General features: G+C 42.0%; 1 protein-coding gene across 1 annotated transcript; it reads right to left on the bottom strand.

Moving 5' to 3' along the window:
• Positions 1 to 1,023: 1,023 nt before the first annotated feature.
• LOC138664662 (keratin, type I cytoskeletal 19-like) lies at positions 1,024 to 10,909 on the bottom strand. Its single transcript, XM_069751557.1, has 8 exons — positions 10,184 to 10,909; positions 8,809 to 8,891; positions 5,890 to 6,046; positions 5,565 to 5,726; positions 5,349 to 5,474; positions 5,038 to 5,258; positions 3,959 to 3,984; positions 1,024 to 1,272 (listed from the first exon to the last, which is right to left on the bottom strand). Exons 1-8 carry the CDS (start codon positions 10,637 to 10,639, stop codon positions 1,253 to 1,255), a joined length of 1,251 nt encoding a protein of 416 aa, XP_069607658.1. The 5' UTR covers positions 10,640 to 10,909; the 3' UTR covers positions 1,024 to 1,252.
• Between the last annotated feature and the right edge of the window lie 10,672 nt (positions 10,910 to 21,581).

The following is a 21,581-nucleotide window of genomic DNA, read 5'->3' as shown; positions in this document are numbered from 1 at the left end:
CTCCTGAAGTGGGATAACAGTGCGATCCCACTCACTGCTACCCCCTCCCCACATGCTACATCCCTACCATAAGATGCACCCACACTTTCCTCCCAAATTTGGAGGGAAAAAAAGTGCGTCTTATGGTCAGAAAAATACGGTACTATTATTATCATCAGTGTTGTTATTAGCAGCATGTTGGCTCAGTGGTTAGCACAGTGGTTTTGCAGTGCTTGGGTTCTGAGTTTAAATCCCACCAAGGACAACTTCTGCAAGGAGTTTGTGTGTTGTCCCCATATTTGTGTTGGTTTCTTCCGAGGTCTTCAGTTTCCTCCCTCACTCTAAAGACATCCTGATAACGAATTTAGATTGTGAACTGAATGTGGACTGTGATGATGATGTCTTTTAGGGTATGTGTCCACGTGCAGTAAACGCTGCGTGTTTGACGCTGCATAGAGCCGCAGCGTCAGACACGCAGCGTCCAGATGTTACAGCATAGTGGAGGGGATTGAATGAAATCCCGTCTCCACTATGCGTGGTAACACGCACGCGGCGGCCCTGTGACTCCGGACATGCTGCGCGTCTTTTCAGATCGCAGCATGTCCGTATATCTTGCGGCGACGCTGCGTCGCTGCAAGATATAGCACAGGGCCCTATGGTGGGGAGCGATGATGCCGGATGTGTGCTATGAACACATCCGGCATCATCGCGTCCCAGAAAGGGGGCTGGGCTTACCGCAGAGCGGCTAAGCCGCTCCGGCGATACCGCCGGCCATCCTGAAAGTGGACACATACCCTTAAGTGCAGTGAAATATGATGGTGCTAAATAAGGAAAGTATAATAAATAATAATATATGGGATTACTGTTTTATACTCCAAGAACTCCAAACATTACCAGAACCTATTCTGTAGAAAATTAAGTTGGGTTATCAAAAGCTCTGTTACAGTCAACCAAGAGACATCATCCATGGGTTCTGGGATCCAGGAGGTGATGTCATATTTCCGGCCTCTCAAAAAAATAATTACTTTAAATATACAAGGACACTTATTTTATGCTTGACCCAAAAGTTGTAATTTATTAAGCAGCTGCAGCAAACAGATTATAAAAGCAAGCATCCTATTCATTCACTTCTTCCAGGTTTTAACCATCTACAAACATCAGTAGATCGAAAAACGATTCATGGATCCTAGCCGCCGTGTAAGCCATTCTCAGAGCGAAAAAAAAGGAGGGTCTTCCTACGATGCAGCTTCTTAATGTCAACCAAAGATTTTATTTACTTTCTGTCAATTTTAACTAAAAGAAAAGAAAGAAAAATTAGTGACATGTCTATGCAACTGTCAATTATAGCATGTGGTGGTACCTGAGAGTCCTCTCTGCCACATTAGAAGATATAAGAAATATAAATGACCCATAATGAGCAGCGACCCAGGAGCCATATGTGGGCACCAGCTAGCCTTGGTCCAACCCTAAATATTATTTTATGTTAGTTGGCATGTCATGTTATTTTTTATGTATGTTGGCAGCTACTGTTTGAGCAATGTTTTTTGTACTACCACTGAGAAGGTCAGTGGGAAGCGTCAAAACATTTCCTCTGATTATTCTCTATTTCTCACAGACGTTTGCTTTTGTTAAAAGAATTAGCCATTAAAGATTTATGTTATTCTTGGCTGAGCTTTTAGTACATGTGTGATAAGGCACATCTGAAGTCAATAGCAACTCTGAATCCACTCTTTGCAAGCACATTCATTTTACAAGTTTTAGGCTATGTGTACACGTTCAGGTTTTTTCGCTTTTTTCGCGTTTTTTTTCGCAGTAAAAACGCTATAAAAACTCATTAAAAACGCATACATTATGCATCCTATCATTTAGAATGCATTCTGCATGTTTTGTGCACATGATGCGTTTTTTTCCGTGAAAAAAATGCATTGCGGTAAAAAAAGCAGCATGTTCATTAATTTTGCGGTTCTTCTGTATTTTTCCTGCTATTTTATGCATTTGGGAAAAAACGCACAAAAAACGCACCAAAAACGGGTTAAAAACGCATGATGTTTTCTGGCAAAAATGTCCGGTTTTTGTCAGGAAAATTTCTGCAAGAAATCCTGATGTGTGCACATACCCTAATATTTAATGTGATTTTCTGAGATTTGAAAAAAAGCTGGTTCTGGTATTGCAGTGAATTCTCAGCCAATTAATCTGAGACAGCCCTATGCAGTTTATTGGTCATTTGAGTCAACTCCACCCTTAGCTAACACTTAAAGGCGTTAACCACTACAAGGACAACCCCTTCTCACTCTTGATGTTTGCCTCCGTTAAAATAAAACCGCCTATACTCACTTCCTATGCCGACCCAGTTCCAGTGGTGTCAGTACTTGCTCTCCCAAGGCTCACCTGAAGTTGTTACATCATGTGAGCAAATGCGAGTGCAGACACCATTTCAACAGAGTCGGCACGGGAGGCAGGTATAGGTGTTTTTATTTTAATGAAAGGCAAACATTCAGCGTGAGAAGGGAATGTCTTAGTAGTAGACAACCCCTTTAAGAAGTCTAGCATAATTATGACTCCATAATCCCACCAGGTTATGTATATAATGGTGTGCAAGTATATTAAAATACTTACCAATTGTCATTTTCCCCAGTATTCAGTATCAATCTGGTCCTCTTCGGGACACGGGACCGCTCTTCAGCTTAGTCCGCTCACATAGCGTCTATTGTTCGGAGTGATAACTGCTTTCTCAGTGTAATGTCTGAGACAAATGAGGTTTCATTGACTTACATAGAGAAAGCAATTTCCACTTCACACAAACTCTCATATGTGATCTGACCAGTCTAATTTCAGGTCACCTGTGCCAGAAGAGGACCAGAGCTGTGCTGGAAACCAGGGAGACAGACATTGGTTAGTATTTTAATACATTTACAAAAAATTACATACATAATTAGGAGGGATTATAAAATAAACATTCTGTTGAGACTTATTTAAAGTCAGATGATACTTGCTGCTCATGAAAAGAGTTGCTGGAAAGACAGGCTCAATATTGCAAATATGTTTTACTCTGAAAGGCTGCAGTGTTTCACCAAAACATACCATAAACAAGGATAGGGTGGGAAGGATGACTAGTCATGAACGTGTGTCCCCTCTGGCTTCATCCTTCCTGACTCAGCATGATTGACAGGTTTCTCCCAATACTTTTAAAGGGGGATTACAGCCAGTCTAGCTGAGCAGGAAAGGACAATGTGACTACGTTGTAGGGATATACTTGTCAATTTTGCTCAGAGGATAAGGAAGAAGTCTGCTGAGACCTACTGTACTTCCATGGCTGGTCATCCTCATCACCTTGTCTATGGCTCCTATTCCAATATATGTTTTCTCTGAAGCATACCTTGTAAATATTGCCTCCCTTAAATGCGTTCTACAGAATTTAGAAACATGGCTGCATTCTTCCAGAAACCACACCACGCCTGTCCATGAGCTTTGACTTGTATTGCAGCTCATCTACATTCACATGAATGTGGCTAAGGCTACTTTCACACTGGCGTTTTTTGCAATACGTCGCAATGCGTCGTTTATGGCAAAAAACGCATCCTGCGTTTTTGCCCCATAGATTAACATTAGCGCCGCATTGCCACACGTAGCAACCATCGTGTGACGGTTGCGCCGTGTTGTGGCGGACCGCCGGGAGCAAAAAACGTTAAATGTAACGTTTTTTGCTGCCGACGGACCGCTTTTTCCGACCGCGCATGCGCGGCCGGAACTCCGCCCCCACCTCCCCGCACCTCACAATGGGGCAGCGGATGCGCCGGAGAAATGCATCCGCTGCACCCGTTGTGCGGCGCATCAAACGCTAGCGCCGGAATCTCAGCCCGACGCATTGCGACGGGCAGATTCCGACGCTAGTGTGAAAATAGCCTTAGCAGCAATATCACACAATCCATGGAAAGGTGTTTGTCAGTTTTTGACATAAATTAGATTTATGCATACTCACAGTCTTTGGTTGTGCCCACGATCAGCCTGTAAAAGACAATGGCAGACATAAGTAGGTTGCATAGAAAAATGACTAGTTCACTATTCAACACAAGACCCGCATACACATTAGAATCCTGTAGATCTCACGGAAGATCAGAGACTGTCAGTAGTGTTTGGCAGTGGACTACTCCCCATTCCCCACTAAAAAAAACATAAATTTCAATCGAGTAAGTATGTGTACAAGGAGTCAGGAGTATTTTCAGGCAGCTATTGAATGTGTATAGCCTCTTTTAGCTCTTATTAGTCCCACTTTTCTTTAAAATAACCTAAAATGACCTTAAATGTTGAGGCTTTGAATTTCTCATAAATGTAGATTCAAATGTTGAAGTCCTTCTTAAAGTGTAGGTCCACATTTTTTACTTCAGAGTGAGACATTTCAAAGTATGTTATTGTTAGGAGTCATTGAGCTTGGATTATTAAAATGAGAGGCTGATAGATCATAGATCCTCCAAACACAATAAAAGGTTTTCTTATTATGTCAAGATCTCAGACTGAAAAGTCCAAGGAATCTGTCAGAGCACCACTTGACCTTTCATTCTAGCAATCAGTAGGGTCCCATACTAAACATGTCAATGACATGTGGAAAATGTCCTAAGTGAATTTTAATTGTATTATCAGTGTAACTGCATTCAGCCCATGCAAATAATTCTTTATTATGTGTAGTTACTAGGTACATGTAAATCCCCTATACACTTTAGATAGATGCCGGCTGAATGATCATTCGGCCCAAATGTATCTCTCCCAACCCCAAGTATATAGGAATTCTTGACTCTCCAGTGTTCTCTATTTGAGAGCTGTTGTCAGACTCCTCTGGCAGCTGCTTATCTCTAGGGAAAACAAAAGGATTGACCACTGAATTTCAGCAAATGTGGTCCTTCTCTTCTTCAAAGGAGAGAGTCAAGAGACGCCAATACACATTAGATAGTCGGCTGATCCCACCTATATTGGTTTGCTTGGCTGACTTTAGTCCAATATGTAAGGAATGTCTTAAGAAATATACTACTCCAGATGTACTGTATAGATAAAAGTATTACTTACTGTGCGTCATGTCCTTCCAGGAGCTGACGATAGGTGGCAATTTCCTTTTCTAGGCGTGTTTTGATGTCCATAAGCAATTTGTACTCATGGTTTTGGCGTTCCATGTCTGCGCGGAGGTCACTAAGCTGTGCCTCCAAACTGCCAATTAACGCCTGAATTTGTGACAGCTGTGCACCATATCGTGCTTCCGTTTCTGCGAGGGTACCTTCGAGGGATGCTTTCTATTTGGAAAAAAAATTAAATGATGAAGGAACTGCATCATCTACTCTTAACTTTACATAACTGTGGCTAAGCATTCAGTCAATACTAACCATACTAAGCTGAGACTGGAGTTCTATCTCAAGACCTTGGAGTGTACGTCTTAGGTCAGTGATTTCTGTCTTGCTGGTCTGGATCTGTTCTGTATGTACTGCAACTTCCTTATTCAGTTCCTCAGACTAGACCACGAAAAAGAAAAACATTAGGATGGAATGGGATTCCAAGAAAAATTACAGCACAGAAAGGTAACAGTGAATATCTGAACTTACCTTTGTAAAGAACCAGGCCTCAGCATCCTTGCGGTTCTTCTCAGCCATAATCTCATACTGGTCTCTCATATCAGCCAAAATCTTGGTAAGATCTACACCTGGTGCTGAGTCCACTTCTACACTGACTTGTCCACCTACTTGTCCACGCATGGCATTCATTTCCTAGAGGAGACAGTAAAATTTCACATGAGACATATCTTTAGACTCTCACAACATTCATATCAGTATAGACTTACACCACTTAGAATATGTTTTTTATACCATTTATGGTTACATCCCTTATTCACTACTATATCTAACATTATTCAATGTGTGAAAAACATACCTCTTCATGGTTCTTCTTCAAGTAAGCCAGTTCTTCCTTCAGGTTCTCAATCTGGAGCTCCAGATCTGTTCTAGCCAAGGTCAGCTCATCCAACACTCTACGAAGTCCATTGATATCAGCCTCCACACTCTGGCGAAGAGCAAGTTCATTTTCAAACCTAAGAAAACAAGTAAATTATCATTAGTTATCTCAGGACCTTTATCAGTGTTAAGATTTGTGTATTCGGGGTCAAATATGATAGAACTTTAAATATTAACCTGAATTTTGTGTTTTGCATTGTTGCTACTGCTTACCAGTTTTACATTGAGGAAAGGTATTTTGACTTAGCTGATGACTTTAGATCAGGGCTATTCAATCTTTTTCTACTGGATCCACACCATTCATAACAATGAAGTTGGGAACCAGCACCTCTGGTCAAATACTAGCTCATCATTAAAAATTGTGTTCAGATAATTCATTTTATCCCTAAAAGAATCAAACCGTTAAAACAAAAATTGCTCTAGCTAAAGAAAGGACTATGCATTATGAATAAAAAACATCCTCCTCAGCTGAGTCTCACCAAAAACTAGGGGGCATTTCACCAGTGTGGCCTGTTTTGCAGCATAAAACCAGGTTCATTAAGACTAGCATTTTATATGCCAGTCTTAATGAGGGGCATACAGGAATAAGATGTACCAAATTCACGAAGAGGCACGTGTCTTATCAGTGGTATGTGTCTTCGCTCTCCACACATGCCATGTGCGTTTTTGGCGGAGCTGCCCAAAGTTTTTGTTGAAACATCAAAAGTTGCAAAATTTTTGCACAACTCCGCATTGCACAAATATTTTGTGACTTTTCAAAGTGTATAATGCCAGTTTTCTGGTATAAAGAATTTGGTAAATGGGGACCTAAGTGTTAAATTTCTCACCAGCACCACCACTGGAGAAATAAAGTATTACCATTCCCATTTACCATGGTCATCAATAAAGAATATGATTTTTGTAGCTTCTTATTTAAAAATAAATATAATAAATTTCCACTATTAACTCCAAATTCCCCAATAGGTTGTTGTTACATGGCATTTTTAAACAAGAAAACCCTTTTATAAATAAGCCACACATGTTAGATATCTACCAGCCCAATGACCATCTTCAGTAGCCCATATTGATCACCAACTAACGTCCATGTGGGGCTTTACTAGTGAACCTGATTTCTTGTTATCCGATCATTTCTTATTGTTTCGTTCAAATAAAACATACGGTAAGTAATAGCTTTGGGGAGTGTTCGAAATCTTCACTTGGAAAGTGTATTCGAAATCTTAGGGAAAGAATTAAAGAATCCGTAAAACTGTGCTGATATAGCCATTTTATTCATCTGAGAAAATTTTCTATTGACCCTTTTGTTTTATAGCTAGGTGTGACCACTACAGGAATGGGTTAATCTGTTAGCTTAGTGGGATATTGGCCAAGGTCCTAGACAAACACAATAGGTGCTAGTTGAGTAGTCAGCCAGAACACACAGAAATGTGTGCAGAAGCAGTACTGACTGTGTCTTTCTACACTACTGAAGGACCCATGTAAAGCCTGGACATGAACCAGCATGGTCGTGTTGGCAATAGGATATTCTGTACCCAAAGATTTTTCATTATATATAAAGAATTGCACACGACAGTGTTTATACATCCCATAGCTTTTCAACAGGAGACGTGGGTGTTTTAGGTTCTCCTTATGTGAAGGTTATGTATGTTATTCAACTGTAATTTCCTGTTGCTATGGGACTGATTATTCATTAACTTTCTTTATTCTGTATTATCTCAGAGTGGACAATGGAAATAGAAAATCTATATCCCGGAGCAGATGTTTAAAGTTTCACAGGAACTGTGCCACACCCAACACTTTAGTGTTCATGAGAGGTCCTGAGTGTTCCATAGTTTTGGTCCACATTAATGTATGACAATAAATTACTTAGAAAATACTACAGAATCACAGCTAGGCTTTCATTCATCTTGTGTAAAGATTCAGTTTACTGCCAACGCCACTCTTTCCCATAGGCTTTGCCCGGTATTGCAGCATATTTGATTAAATGCTCTAACAGTGGGCATATAATATTTCATACTGTGAAGTTAACTACCAGAAATCTTTCTAGATCTAGCTAGACCATAGATTAGCCACCAGAAACCTTTCTAGATCCAAATAGAGCATCATAATCACTTAACTCCATGGCCATATTTGTAGCAATGAAGCATATCGTTTGCTAGATAGCTGGTTTGTCCTGATATGGGATATTTTGCAAAGTCTGTATTTCCAAAAATACACTAACATATGATGTTAATTAAACTAAAAATAACTGTATTCGTTGTGTTTTTATAATGTTTGACTTGTTTTAGACATCGTTTTCATAAACCCCCGAGAGACAAAGACATTTATGTCTAGCAGCTTATAAATAACCAAAGCCTTAAATGGGCATGTTATCTACTGCTATTAACTATTGGTAATTCTTCTTCATCTCCTCGAAAGTAGCCAAGAGTTCCTTAACATCTCTCAGCCAAGGATAACAACCAGGGTAGATGTACCACAGTCAGTAGGTCTGCCCTTGTCCATAGCAAAGTTCATAACAAATGTAATGAAAGGTGTAATAATTTTGTGTAGAAGAAAGGGGAGCCCAATGGAAATGTGGCTCAGTTTTTGGTTCTTACTACCACACCACCCTTCTTGGGTCAGAAAGAACCAGAGCTGACTTATGCACACCCTTTTCTTATAGCATGGCAAGGAGGCATGACCCTTAAACCATTACCACACTGCCTATTTTACTTACGCTGTGGTAGCTGTCTAGAGGGGAACCTCTTTATTGGTCACATCACCAACGGAAAAGGTGCATGGGACCAGTTAAAGCTGGGTATATAGAGAATATAATCCCTTGCCTTAAACTTGTCACACTCACTTGGTTCTGAAATCATCTGCTGCCAGCCTGGCATTGTCCACCTGAAGGACAATCTTGGAGTTGTCAATCGTAGCTGCAAGAATCTGAAAGGCAAGAGAGTTTACATTTTTTACAATCCTAATATTAGAAAACATCCATTAATTTTTACTCTTACTGACAGCAAACCTCACCTCACCCTTCTTTAGTGTAATTTACCAGCAAATCAACACTTGTGAGTTGTGACATGACGGTAACATAATGAGCTACATAGTAATCACTGTGCTCTGAGGCTATGCCACACCCAAAGGATAGAGGACAAAGATAAAAGTAACTGCACCTGCACTCTGAGTACCTGTTTGTCTCCTGGATCGTTTGATCCCTGGACTTCTAAAATAGTATTAACTAAACGGAAAATATCTACTAAGGTGTTATACCTGCAGAGCTTACAATCTAATTCCACAATTGAAGAATAAGCTCAAACCTAAAGATACCGTTAAATATAAAGGCAAAATAGCAAATGTAGCGAGAAGATAAACTCTCTTACGGAATCCTGAGATACTACTGGGGGTTCGTTGATAAAGATCATCCTGTATTAGTGATTGTTTTGGGGGGAATACTGTAACTCTTCATTTCCCCAGTGGGGGCAGTGTAGGCATATAGCACACTTGCTACTATGTTCCAACAATGATTAAGTGTGATCACTGTTTTTTTCTCTTTTTTCGTGTTCCTTTTTTAGACTTAGGTGACCTTTCTAACAAAAAATTATTGCAGAAAATGAACAACCTAAAGGATAGGAGACTATAAACCACTAATGCTACACACGTTACTCAATTTAACCTTTACGCACCTCTTCAAAACAGCTGGATACATACAATGAGAAAAATCTTCATTTCTATGTTATAATTATACATAATTAATAGTAATTATAATAGATTGCTCATTACCTAGGTTACATTAACATAACAGCTTAAGGAGATTATTATACGTGTAACTGATGCTTTTTCCATGTAGTAAACCGGTCTGGCCAGTTTTCTGTACTTCTCCTAACCTTGCTGAGGTTTTGCTTACACTACAGGAATTCTATAAAGAATGTTTTTTTTCCACCTGCTTCATGCCAACCTGTGGTTCTCCGACTGTTGTGAAACTACGACTCCCACCATGCCCTGGCATGAAGGAATCCAGTATATGAAATATGGGGAAGCAATGTGGTTGTAAGATATAGCAGCTTATATAGAGCAACAACTTGTAGTATAATAGAAAAGTTATAGAATTGATAGGTGAAGTCACCACATCAGAGAATGAGAAAGTTGTCTTCATGTGTACGAATTGAATTAATGTCCTCCAGCACAAATGAGATCTGTAACATATGTTATGGTTGGCATCAATGCTAGCTTACCTTGTCTCTCAGGTCCTCAATAATCTTGAAGTAGTGACTGTAGTCACGGGTTGGGCTGGGTCCTTGTTTTTCATACCACTCCCGGATCTTCAACTCTAGGTCTGCATTGGCGGTCTCCAGAGAACGCACCTTGTCCAGATAGGAGGCCAGGCGGTCATTTAGATTCTGCATGGTCTCCTTCTCATTTCCAGACAAAAGGGCATCCCCTGAAACGCTGACACTGAACCCACCGCCATAGCCACCGCCATAGCCACCACCAGATCCAAAGCTACTGCCATAACCACTTCCACCTGCACCACCACCAAACCCAGAGGAGACAAATCGGGCAGATGACACGGAAACACCCTGGCCCCCATACCCACCATGAACACTTGGGGCTTTGAAGGAGACCCTCCCAGCTCCACTACCAAGACCACTTCTGTAAGAACTAGAAGTCTGGCGAATGCTGTATGACATTGTTCTAGTGTGTAAGGCTGGTGCAGACGTAGAGATGCAGATCACAGGAGTGTAACTGTTCTCACTCCCACAGCCTCCTTTTATTCCCTCACAAGCTGGGTGGTGCTACAAAGCCCTTTGGAATTTTACCGGTTCCTTCTTCACATGCCCAGTAAAAACAGAAATTTCTCATTGGTCTGCTGATATCATCCCTTTTCTTTAACTGCCCTCAAAATTACTTTTGACACTAAGCAAACAGGCAGCAGCTCTCCACCAAAAGTTTAGACAAAAGAGTTGATTCAGACTCAGGTGGGGATGGGAGAAGGGAGGGGGGAGCAGATACCAGAGGATCTGGGGAAATTTCTCAGTCATCATGTATGGCAAAGATAACTCACTTTCCACTTTAACCCATTTATGACCAGACTGGTCTTTAGTTTGCAGTTTGCTGCATTCAGTTTGCACAGCAAATTATAGTACAGTATTATAGTATCGTAAACTGACATTATCTACAGCGGCAGCACTGGAAGCAAACAAAAATCTAGAAAATAGCAAAGAACTCATGTACAAACTATATTCGAAAATTGCTGAATTATACAATGTAAATCTACACGGACAAGCTCAATACTAAGTTATTGTGCTGCAGATTTGAGATCAGTAAATGCATCATACATGTTCAAGCACAAATTTGGACTACAAAAAAAGTTTAACAAAACATTAAAAAAGAAAAACAAACATTTTCCTTTATGAAGATGTTTTATTCTGAAATGTAAGAAAAAGAAACATAAAGTTGGCATAGTTGTGTCTGTAATGACCAGAGCTATATTCCCATCATGCTATACAGCCTATACCACATAAGGTATATAAAAAAAGCAGTATGGCTATTTTTTGTTCAGTTAATGTCACAAGTAATGAAGCAAAAGGCGATCAAAAAGCCAAAAGTACCCAAAATAAAATGCTAAAAATATCAACTCAACCCCCAAAAAATAAGTCTAAATTTTAAAAAGTTACCGCTGTCAGAAAAGTGGAGACAAAACTATTTTTTTTCCCTTTTAAATGTTTTTATTGTGCCATCATACAATATAAAAAACAACATACACATTTAGTATCACACTAAAGCGTGATTCACAGAGATCAGTGATCTTATTTAAATTTTCATCAGTGTTTTGTATTCGATTTTCATCAGTTTTTGGTCCATATTTCAGCTTTTACCATCAGAGTTTCAGCAGTTTCCTCAAGCTTCTCTTATTAAATAAATATGAAAATTGGACAGCACACGGATGACACGCGAGAGCTGTTCAATATTTTCACAGGTCCATTGTGATGACACTCCATTTATTGTTAGTTATGCCAGATGTATATTTTCTAGGCTCAGGGACATGACCTATTGATCACATGAGTCTGAATGTTGACACTTATTGTAGGTTGAATTGATGTTTGCCAAATTGTTTAATGGCTGTTGATTACCTATTATATCAGCCCCTACAGCTTATTGTTCTGATATCCTTGAGGGCCAAAAATGAAGGTTAGGTGAACAATCGATGTTTGTTAATATGTTGATTACTAGGGTTGAGCGACTTTTGTTTTTTTAGGGTCAGGTCGGGTTTCACGAAACCCGACTTTCTCAAAAGTCGGGTCGAGTGAAATCGGCCGATCCTATTAAAAAGTCGGGGTCGGCCGAAACACGAAACCCAATGCAGTGCAATGGGATACTAATGGTTCCCAGGGTCTGAAGGAAACTCTCCTTCAGGCACTGGGATCCATATTTATGTGTAAAATAAAGAATAAAAATAAAAAATAGGGATATACTCACCCTCGGACGCGCCCTGGTACTAACCGGCAGCCTTCCTTCCTAAGAATGAGCGCGTGAAGGACCTTCGATGACGTCGCGGCTTGTGATTGGTCGCGTGACCGCTCATGTGACCGCAATCACAAGCTGCGACGTCATCGAAGGTCCTTCACGCGCTCATTCTTAGGAATGGAAGCTGCCGGTTACAGCGGTTAGTACTAGGGCGCGTCCGAGGGTGAGTATATCAATATTTTTTATTTTTATTCTTTATTTTACACATAAATATGGATTCCGATACCGCAAATATCGGCCGATATCCGATACTTGCGGTATCGGAATGAAACGCGACTTTTGCGCAAAGATCGCAGACCTCATGGTCGACCACACACAGGGATCGGGTCGGGTTTCATGAAACCCGACTTTGCCAAAGGTCAGCGACTTCTGAAAATGGCCGACCCGTTTTGCTCAACCCTATTGATTACCCATTGCATCAGAACATACAGCTTGTTGTTCTGCAAACATTGAAGGACAGCTGTGGGTACAAAAAGGGACCTATCTCCTTCTACAAAGAGACACTACATGACAGTAGCCAAGGCGCCATTGCTTCAACCCGGAGGAATACAGATTTGATTCTACAGGACATCAGGTAAAGGGACCACAGCCTCAGCTGGAAGAATACAGATCTGCTCCATGGACCACCACTGAACCCAGAAAGATGTCTGGAAAATCCAGGTTTGGACAATTAGGTCACCTGGTCACATACCCCAGTTGACTCTTTCAGCTTCCTAAGCTTGTCGCTACCTCCTTTTTGTGGCTGCTGATAAAAGTGGGGTGTGGTAGTCGGCCTTTAGTTGCAGATGTTCTAATTCCCAGCGAGCAAGTGGAAGGGTGAGGCTCTGTCATTTGCACCATCTTACATACTTGCTGGGACTGTAATGTTATTGACTGTAGTTGATCCAATAAATTATTACTGTAGTGCAGTGTTTCTCAACTCCAGTCCTCAAGACCCCACAACAGGTCATGTTTTCAGGATTTCCTTAGTATTGCACAGGTGATAATTTCATCACCTGCTCAAGCATTAATTCCATCGCCTATGCAATACTAAGGAAATCCTGAAAACATGACCTGTTGTGGGGTCTTGAGGACTGGAGTTGAGAAACACTGCTGTAGTGTGTTACCCTCATCCTGTGTTATCTGAGTAGTATTCTGCCCATGGGAAAGGGGTACGAGCGTTGAGTGGGATGAGCCCTGGTCCATGCATTTTTTCTAAAGACAGCCAGGCCAGGGGACGAGAGCACCCACTGACCCTCGTGTCTCCACACCAATAGACTTGCATTGGGGCGTTTGATCCATTCGGATCAAAATCAGACATGCCACCATTTTTTGGTATGGATCGCTCTGGTTGCAAAAATACATGCACATATGAACAGCCCCATAGATTATAATGGGTACAAGTTCGTTCCCTGGAAAACAGATAGTACTGACATCTGAACAGTGAAAAACTGATATCTGAGTGAGCCCTAATTTTGCTGAACCACAGAATAAGTCAAACATGTCATTTATACCATGCATTGAAAGTCATAAAATTGAAATCTAGAAAACAAACCCTCAAAAGTATAGAACTACTGTTATTTTGCCATGCTCCCCCACTTCCCCAACATTGTGAAATCTTAAAGGGTTAAAGAGTGTTAAAGGCTTTAAAGAGTATGGATAACGCTAGAGAAATGTAAGTGGTTCAGACATTAAATGCCCCCCCCTCCTATATACCTAAGTCCTAGCACTACAAGTCCTGATTAGGTTCACTTGGATAGCTATGACTAGAACCAGGCCATGTGGTCACTGTGCAGTCAGCTGGGGAAGCTGAGCAGAGTGGATTGTGTTGGGGCTGGAGAGAGACAAGCCAGAATATCTCTGAGAAGAGACTGCACAAGCCGAGTGCACCAAACTGCAAGTGTCACTGGTTGCTATGGACAACAGCTGTTTTGTCTGACCGAACTTAGACTAGCTCAGCCGTGTTTGAAATAGCCATGGGCTGTATTGTTTACTTAGCTTCTAGACAAGGCTAGGGATTTTATGCTTATGGTTTTGTGTGCCACCAGTGGAAATATAATATGCAAATTGCCTCTTCTGAGAAAAAGAGGACTTAAACTCTATAGCGCCACCTGTTGTAAGTAGCGATCCTTCAAGTCACAATCAACCCTTTAAACGAGTCATGCAATATGACTTAGGATAAAAGCCAAATCAGTATCTCAATTCGCAGACACGGTGTTTCGGGCTGTTGGCCCTCGTCAGTGCGAAGCATGAGAACTAATTTGGCTAGGTGAGAGGCTCTGGACTGGGGTCTAAGGGGTATCGTTTCTCCTTATGGAGAGTGACATACCATCTCTGGCTTGTCAAGGTAAGGAGGCTTATTCGCCGTGCAATGCTCCTCTGGGAAATATAATATGCAAATTTTATGATAGAAAAACTCTGTGGCTTCATGTTTCAAGCGGCTACCTTAGAGAGTGAACCCCGTACAAATATATATAAATGTGTATGTGAGTGGGAAAGTATGTAATGATACAGGGTACAAAAGTAGCAGATGGTTCTTTTATTTAGATTTTCTATAGATTAGCTCTACACTTTTTTTTTACCTCACACAATCACTTATATCAAAAAGAGGACTTGCTTGTACATTTTCTTCCACCTTTTTTCCACTGTTGCACACAGGGTGGATACATAGTCAAATGTATGTCAAAATTCTTCTAGAAATCCTGAATGTGTTTGCAGACTTGAAGAGAAGCAGATCGGATGATAACACAATCTTATCATGATCCATGTACATTGTTAAGTAACTTTTCTTACTGATACTATCGTTTATGACGTTTCTGAATGTGGTCTGAGAGTCTCCAAGGATATTTAATAATGTAAAGCAAGCTATAAAGTTTAGCCATTAAGTCAGCCAAACCTGTCAATTTAGAGACCTTTTACACAAATAGATAAACTGCCTCGACTAGTGTCTACCGGAGATATAAGAGGATGATTGGCGCCTGTTTTACAAGTAGTATTCATTATGAATCTGCACAACCTATAAAAACAAACAATCGTTACTAGGATTGATCATTGCCATTCAGTTTGGATTACTGTTTGCCAACCAACTTTTTCTTGATCCAAACTCGGCATTGGCAGAATGCTCTATGGTAGGGATGATCCTACACAGTATTCAACAAAAACCAAGACACTCCAAAAGTGTAGGACGTGTAACTTTCATTGGGTCATCAGAAGAACAAAACTGGCCAGTATTTCAGTCCACATCATTCCTTGATCACGGACAGATATGAGTGGAACTTTAAGACAGCAATACGCATTAGATGCCAGCCATACGCATTAGAAGCCAGCCGAACAATGCTGCCGCTGATCAATCAGTCGACAGCCATTTCAACCGTTTCTCCTATACAAAGGTGCACTCACTCTAAAGGTACCTTCACACTAAACGACGCTGCAGCGATCCAGACAACGATCCGGATCGCTGCAGCGTCGCTGTTTGGTCGCTGGAGAGCTGTCACACAGACGCTTCATACTTACCTTCCGCTGTCTGTCCTCGGCGCTCTGCTTCTCTGTACTGGCTGTGAGCACAGCGGCCGGAAAGCACAGCGGTGATGTCACCGCTGTGCTTTCCGGCCGCTGTGCTCACAGTGAGTGCAGGAAAGCACAGCGCCGGAGGACAGACAGCCGAAGGTAAGTATGAAGCGTTTGGTTTTTTTTTACTTTCAGGATGGTATCCAGGGTAAACATCGGGTTACTAAGCGCGGCCCTGTGCTTAGTAACCCGATGTTTACCCTGGTTACCAGCGAAGACATCGCTGAATCGGTGTCACACATGCCGATTCAGCGATGTCAGCGGGAGGTCCAGCGACCAAAGAAAGTGCTGGCCCTCTAGCCCCGACCAACGACATCACAGCAGGATTCTGATCGCTGCTGCGTGTCAAACTGAACGATATCGCTAGCGAGGACGCTGCAACGTCATGGATCGCTAGCGATATTGTTTAGTGTGAAGGTACCTTAAGACCAAGCACTCTTGTGTTCTCCATGAGAAATCTGCTGACAGACATCTCTGCCAGCAGCTTTTCTCTGGGAGAACAATACATTCGACAGTCCAAAATCAGACATGCCCAATTGACATCTTCCTCAACGATCAATTGGTCAGCGCCCCAATCACATTACACTATTGGCTCAACCCATTGAATTCGCCGACCTCTCATGTGTAAGGGGTTGTGAATTGCTGATGCGATTACTATTTGCAGCACATCCCTGTTTACATGAGGAGATGTGCTAAGTCCAATCTACGATTTTTATATCCAGATAAAAGATGTGACCAACCAGGTAACCTGCTCATACATGTTGTCAATTTTGTATGCATCACTATTCTATTGTGTATTGGGTTGACCATGCGATTACCTGTAGGTAAATGTTGGTAGAGAAGACAGTTCAGGCCTGTTGGATTTAAACATTTGCACAATGTCAGAGTGGCCAGGCAGTATCCTCCAACAATCCAAAGGTTCATATACACATTACAAGATGATCAAACCTGCCAACCTGAAACCTGTATATGGGGACTCTCTGCCAATAGAAGATGTCTATGTATTATGGGGATCAAATAATTTGATTGTGATCGCCTTCACTGTAAGGCTATATGCACACGCAAGAATTTCTTGCAGAAAATTCCTGAAGAAAACCGGACATTTTCTGCAAGAAAACCACATGCGTTTTTTTTGCGTTTTTACTGCGTTTTTTTGCGCGTTTTTTCCGGAGCTTTCCCAATGCATTATATAGCGGGGAAAACGCAAAAAAAACCACAAAATTAATTAACATGCTGTGCTTTTACCGCGATGCTTTTTTTCGCGGAAATAAACGCATCACGTGCACAAAAATTGCAGAATGCATTCTAAATGATAGGATGCATATCTATGCGCTTTTTATGCATTTTTATCGCGTTTTTATAGCGAAAAAAACACTAAAAAACACTTTAAAATTGCAACGTGTGCACACAGCCTAAGATGTCTAGTAGCGTCTTTCTTTACTCTCCTTATTGAAAACAATGAAGCTTTGATGAACCAAATATTTATGTGTATGGGGCTGTGACTAGAGATAGCTGTCAGGTATGTGTGTGGCCAGCTTTGTTCCCATGAAGACTACTTAATGGATTACCAACGTCTACCATTCATGAAAAGAATGAAGCCATAGGTTGGATTTTAACCAGCACAATCTATTGATTCAAAATTACAGAATTCCCATTAATGGTGCATACTTAATTGTAAGAGAATTATGACCACCAGAGAGAACATTTCAACAATTTCCATATTACCCATTCGTTAGCTATAATATTTGTGCACATTTACTTGATTTACCATTTCAAAGAAATTCATGTAAAAATCTAGGTGTACTGTAAACAGATCCCCAAGGCTTTTTTCATGTTTTTACTTTACTTTTTTAAGTAAATGTGTAATACCCATTCAATAACCATAAACAGTAAGAGGCACATGACCAAGGGTAGGATCCTTATCTTTTTACATATATTTTTTTAAGTTCAATTCCCCATTAAACAATTTGCTGAGAAGACTTGATGATATGTTGGACATATATTGCACAATATGTACTGATTTGGAGGGCAGTTGAAACAAGCACTATTCCGTGGAAAAAGTAGAAATAAGCTATTACAGCAATATCTGTCATAAAAGTCAGGGAGTGGGATATGAGAGGAGTAAAAGTTACTAGCCTAGACTTTCTGAGCTGCTAAGAAGGAGACAAGAATTGACAAAGTGTATATAGAGGAGTAAGAGTCAAAGCAGCTAGAGGGCCCAGTAACCAAGGGGGTCAACAATGATAAAGGGGTGCTGGAGGCAGTGACCTACCGTATATACTCGAGTATAAGCCGAGATTTTCTGACCATTTTTTTAGGCTGAATGCGCCCCTCTCGGCTTATACTCGATTCATTGTCCCAGGAGGTCGTGGGGGGGGGGGGATCGGCAGGAGTGGCGGCTGTCACATACTCACCCCATCCTGGTGCGGTCCCTGCTTCTCAGATGGTCTCAGAGCTGGCAGCTCTTCCTGTGTTCAGCAGTCACCGCTCATTAAAGTAATGAATATAGATGCGACTCCACTCACTTAGGCGTGGAGCGCATAATCATTACTTTATTGAGCGGTACCATGTGACCGCTGAACACAGAAAGCTGCAGGCCCCGGGACGAAGCAGGGAAGTGCAGAGACTGTGCCAGGAGGGTGACTATAATGGGGGAGGGTGAGCCATGCGATATTCACCTGTCCCCATTCCACCACAGGGCTGTGTCTTCCGCATCCTCTGGCTGTGATGTTCAGGTCAAAGGTCGCGAAGACGTGTTTAGTGCGTGCCCTCTGCTTGAACAGTCACTACAAAGACCTGGAAGACAGAGCGGCGCGTGACGGTGGAATTGAGACAGGTGAATATCGCAAGTGCTGGGAACCTGAGCCAGCGGCGACTCCGGCACCTGGCCCCCATAGCGTGCCAGTGTCCCTGCCTCAGGTCAGGTGGCCAGGTGAGTATGTCATTTTTTTTTAAATCGGGGCAGCAGCATCATAAGGGGCATATTATTCTGTGGAGCATCTTATAGGGCCATCAACTTTTATGGAGCATTATATGGGGCATATTATTCTATGGAGCATCCTATGGGGCCATCATTAACCTTTTGTGCAGCATTATATGGGGCATATTTTAATATGGAGCATCTTATGGGGCCATTATTAATCTTTGTGCAGCATTATATGGGGCATATTTTTTGTATGGAGCATCTTATGTGGCCCATCATGAACTTTATGGAGCATTATATTGGGCGTATTTTGTATGGAGCATCTTATGGGGCCCATCATGAACTGTATGGAGCATTATATGGGGCTCCTGATTCAATATGGATATTCAAAAACATTTAACCTACTAATGTCTCAATTCATTTTACTTTTATTGGTATCTATTTTTATTTTTGAAATTTACCAGTTTCTGCTGCATTTCCCACCCTAGGCTTATACTCGAGTCAATAAGTTTTCCCAGTTTTTTGTGGCAAAATCCATACCAGTTCACCAAAACTGCCCAAACCAAAATACTAATGACTTAGGCTAGTTTCACACTAGCATTCGGCAGGGCTGCGGACTTCCTCCGTGAAGTCCTGACCACTGCCGCGCCTCTTCATTTAGCTCCGCCTATGGCTGCATGCGTCCTGCGTACCCTATCTTTAACATTGAGTACGCTGTTATGGACCTGGTGGTTAGGAGCACCCGGAACGACCTGATGGTTAAACTAACACAGAACAAGCTCTGGGAAGTGGGAGCTCTGCTGACCGCAACCCCTAATCCTATCACACACACTAGAAATAGCCGTGGAGCGTACCTAACTCTACCTAGACGCCTCTTCACAGCCTAAGAGCTAACTAGCCCTAGAGATAGAAAATAAAGCCTACCTTGCCTCAGAGAAATTCCCCAAAGGAAAAGGCAGCCCCCCACATATATTGACTGTGAGTTAAGATGAAAGTCACAAACACAGGAATGAAACAAGTTTCAGCAAAGGGAGGCCAGACTTACTAAACAGACTGAGGATAGAAAAGGTATCTTTGCGGTCAGCACAAAAAACTACAAAAAGACCACGCAGAGTGTGCAAAAAGACCTCCGCACCGACTCACGGTGCGGAGGTGCCACTCTGCATCCCAGAGCTTCCAGCTGGCAAGGCAAAATCATGATAGCAAGCTGGACAAGAAAACAATGAACAAATAATTAACTAGCAGGGACTTAGCTTCTGCTGGAGTAGACAGGTCACCAGAAAGATCCAAGAGCGAACTGAACCAGTACAAGAACATTGACAGCTGGCATGGAGTAACGATCTGAGTGGAGTTAAATAGAGCAGCCAGCCAAAGAATAAACTGAGTCACCTGTGGAAGGAACCTCAGAAGCAGCAACTCCACTCACAGCCACCAGAGGGAGTCCATGGACAGAACTCGCCGAAGTACCATTCATGACCACAGGAGGGAGTTCGATAACAGAATTCACAACAGTACCCCCCCCTTGAGGAGGGGTCACCGAACCCTCACCACAGTCCCCAGGCCAATTAGGACGAGCCAAATGAAAGGCACGAACTAGATCGGCAGCATGAACATCAGAGGCAAAAACCCAGGAATTATCTTCCTGACCATAACCCTTCCACTTGACCAGGTACTGGAGTTTCCATCTCGAAATACGAGAATCCAAAATCTTCTCCACCACATACTCCAACTCCCCCTCGACCAACAGCGGGGCAGGAGGATCAACGGAGGGAACCATAGGCGCCACGTATCTCCGCAATAACGACCTATGGAACACATTATGGATGGCAAAAGAAGCTGGAAAGGCAAAACGAAATGACACAGGATTGAGAACTTCAGAAATCTTATACGGACCAATGAAATGAGGCTTAAACTTAGGAGAGGAAACCTTCATAGGAACATAACGAGACGACAACCAAACCAAATCCCCAACACGAAGTCGGGGACCAACACAGCGCCGGCGGTTAGCGAAACGTTGAGCCTTCTCCTGGGACAATGTCAAATTGTCCACCACATGAGTCCAAATCTGCTGCAACCTGTCCACCACAGTATCCACACCAGGACAGTCCGAAGGCTCAACCTGCCCTGAAGAGAAATGAGGATGAAAACAAGAATTACAGAAAAACGGCGAAACCAAAGTAGCCGAGCTGGCCCGATTATTAAGGGCGAACTCAGCCAAAGGCAAGAAGGACACCCAATCATCCTGATCAGCAGAAACAAAGCATCTCAGATATGTTTCCAAAGTCTGATTAGTTCGTTCGGTTTGGCCATTTGTCTGAGGATGGAAAGCCGAAGAAAAAGACAAATCAATGCCCATCTTAGCACAAAAGGACCGCCAAAACCTCAAAACAAACTGGGAACCTCTGTCCGAGACGATGTTCTCCGCAATGCCATGCAAACAAACCACATGCTGGAAAAACAATGGCACCAAATCAGAGGAGGAAGGCAATTTAGACAAGGGTACCAAATGGACCATCTTAGAGAAGCGATCACAAACCACCCAAATGACCGACATCCTTTGAGAGACAGGGAGATCTGAAATAAAAAACATGGAAATATGCGTCCAGGGCCTCTTCGGGACCGGCAAGGGCAAAAGC

This window comes from Ranitomeya imitator, chromosome 2 (assembly GCF_032444005.1).
Source record: "Ranitomeya imitator isolate aRanImi1 chromosome 2, aRanImi1.pri, whole genome shotgun sequence".
Lineage (NCBI taxonomy): Eukaryota > Metazoa > Chordata > Amphibia > Anura > Dendrobatidae > Ranitomeya > Ranitomeya imitator.
The sequence above is the reverse complement of the archived record's forward strand: the minus strand, read 5'-3'. Positions and strand labels throughout refer to the sequence as shown.

Excerpts from the sequence above, each read along its gene's own strand:
- LOC138664662 (XM_069751557.1), bottom strand. The coding sequence starts at position 10,639 with ATGTCATACAGCATTCGCCAGACTTCTAGTTCTTACAGAAGTGGTCTT. Across the intron at positions 5,475-5,564 it reads AGGCCTGGTTCTTTACAAAG|TCTGAGGAACTGAATAAGGA; the intron begins GTAAGTTCAGAT and ends TTCGTGGTCTAG. Across the intron at positions 3,985-5,037 it reads CTGGAAGGACATGACGCACA|GCTGATCGTGGGCACAACCA; the intron begins GTAAGTAATACT and ends TGTCTTTTACAG.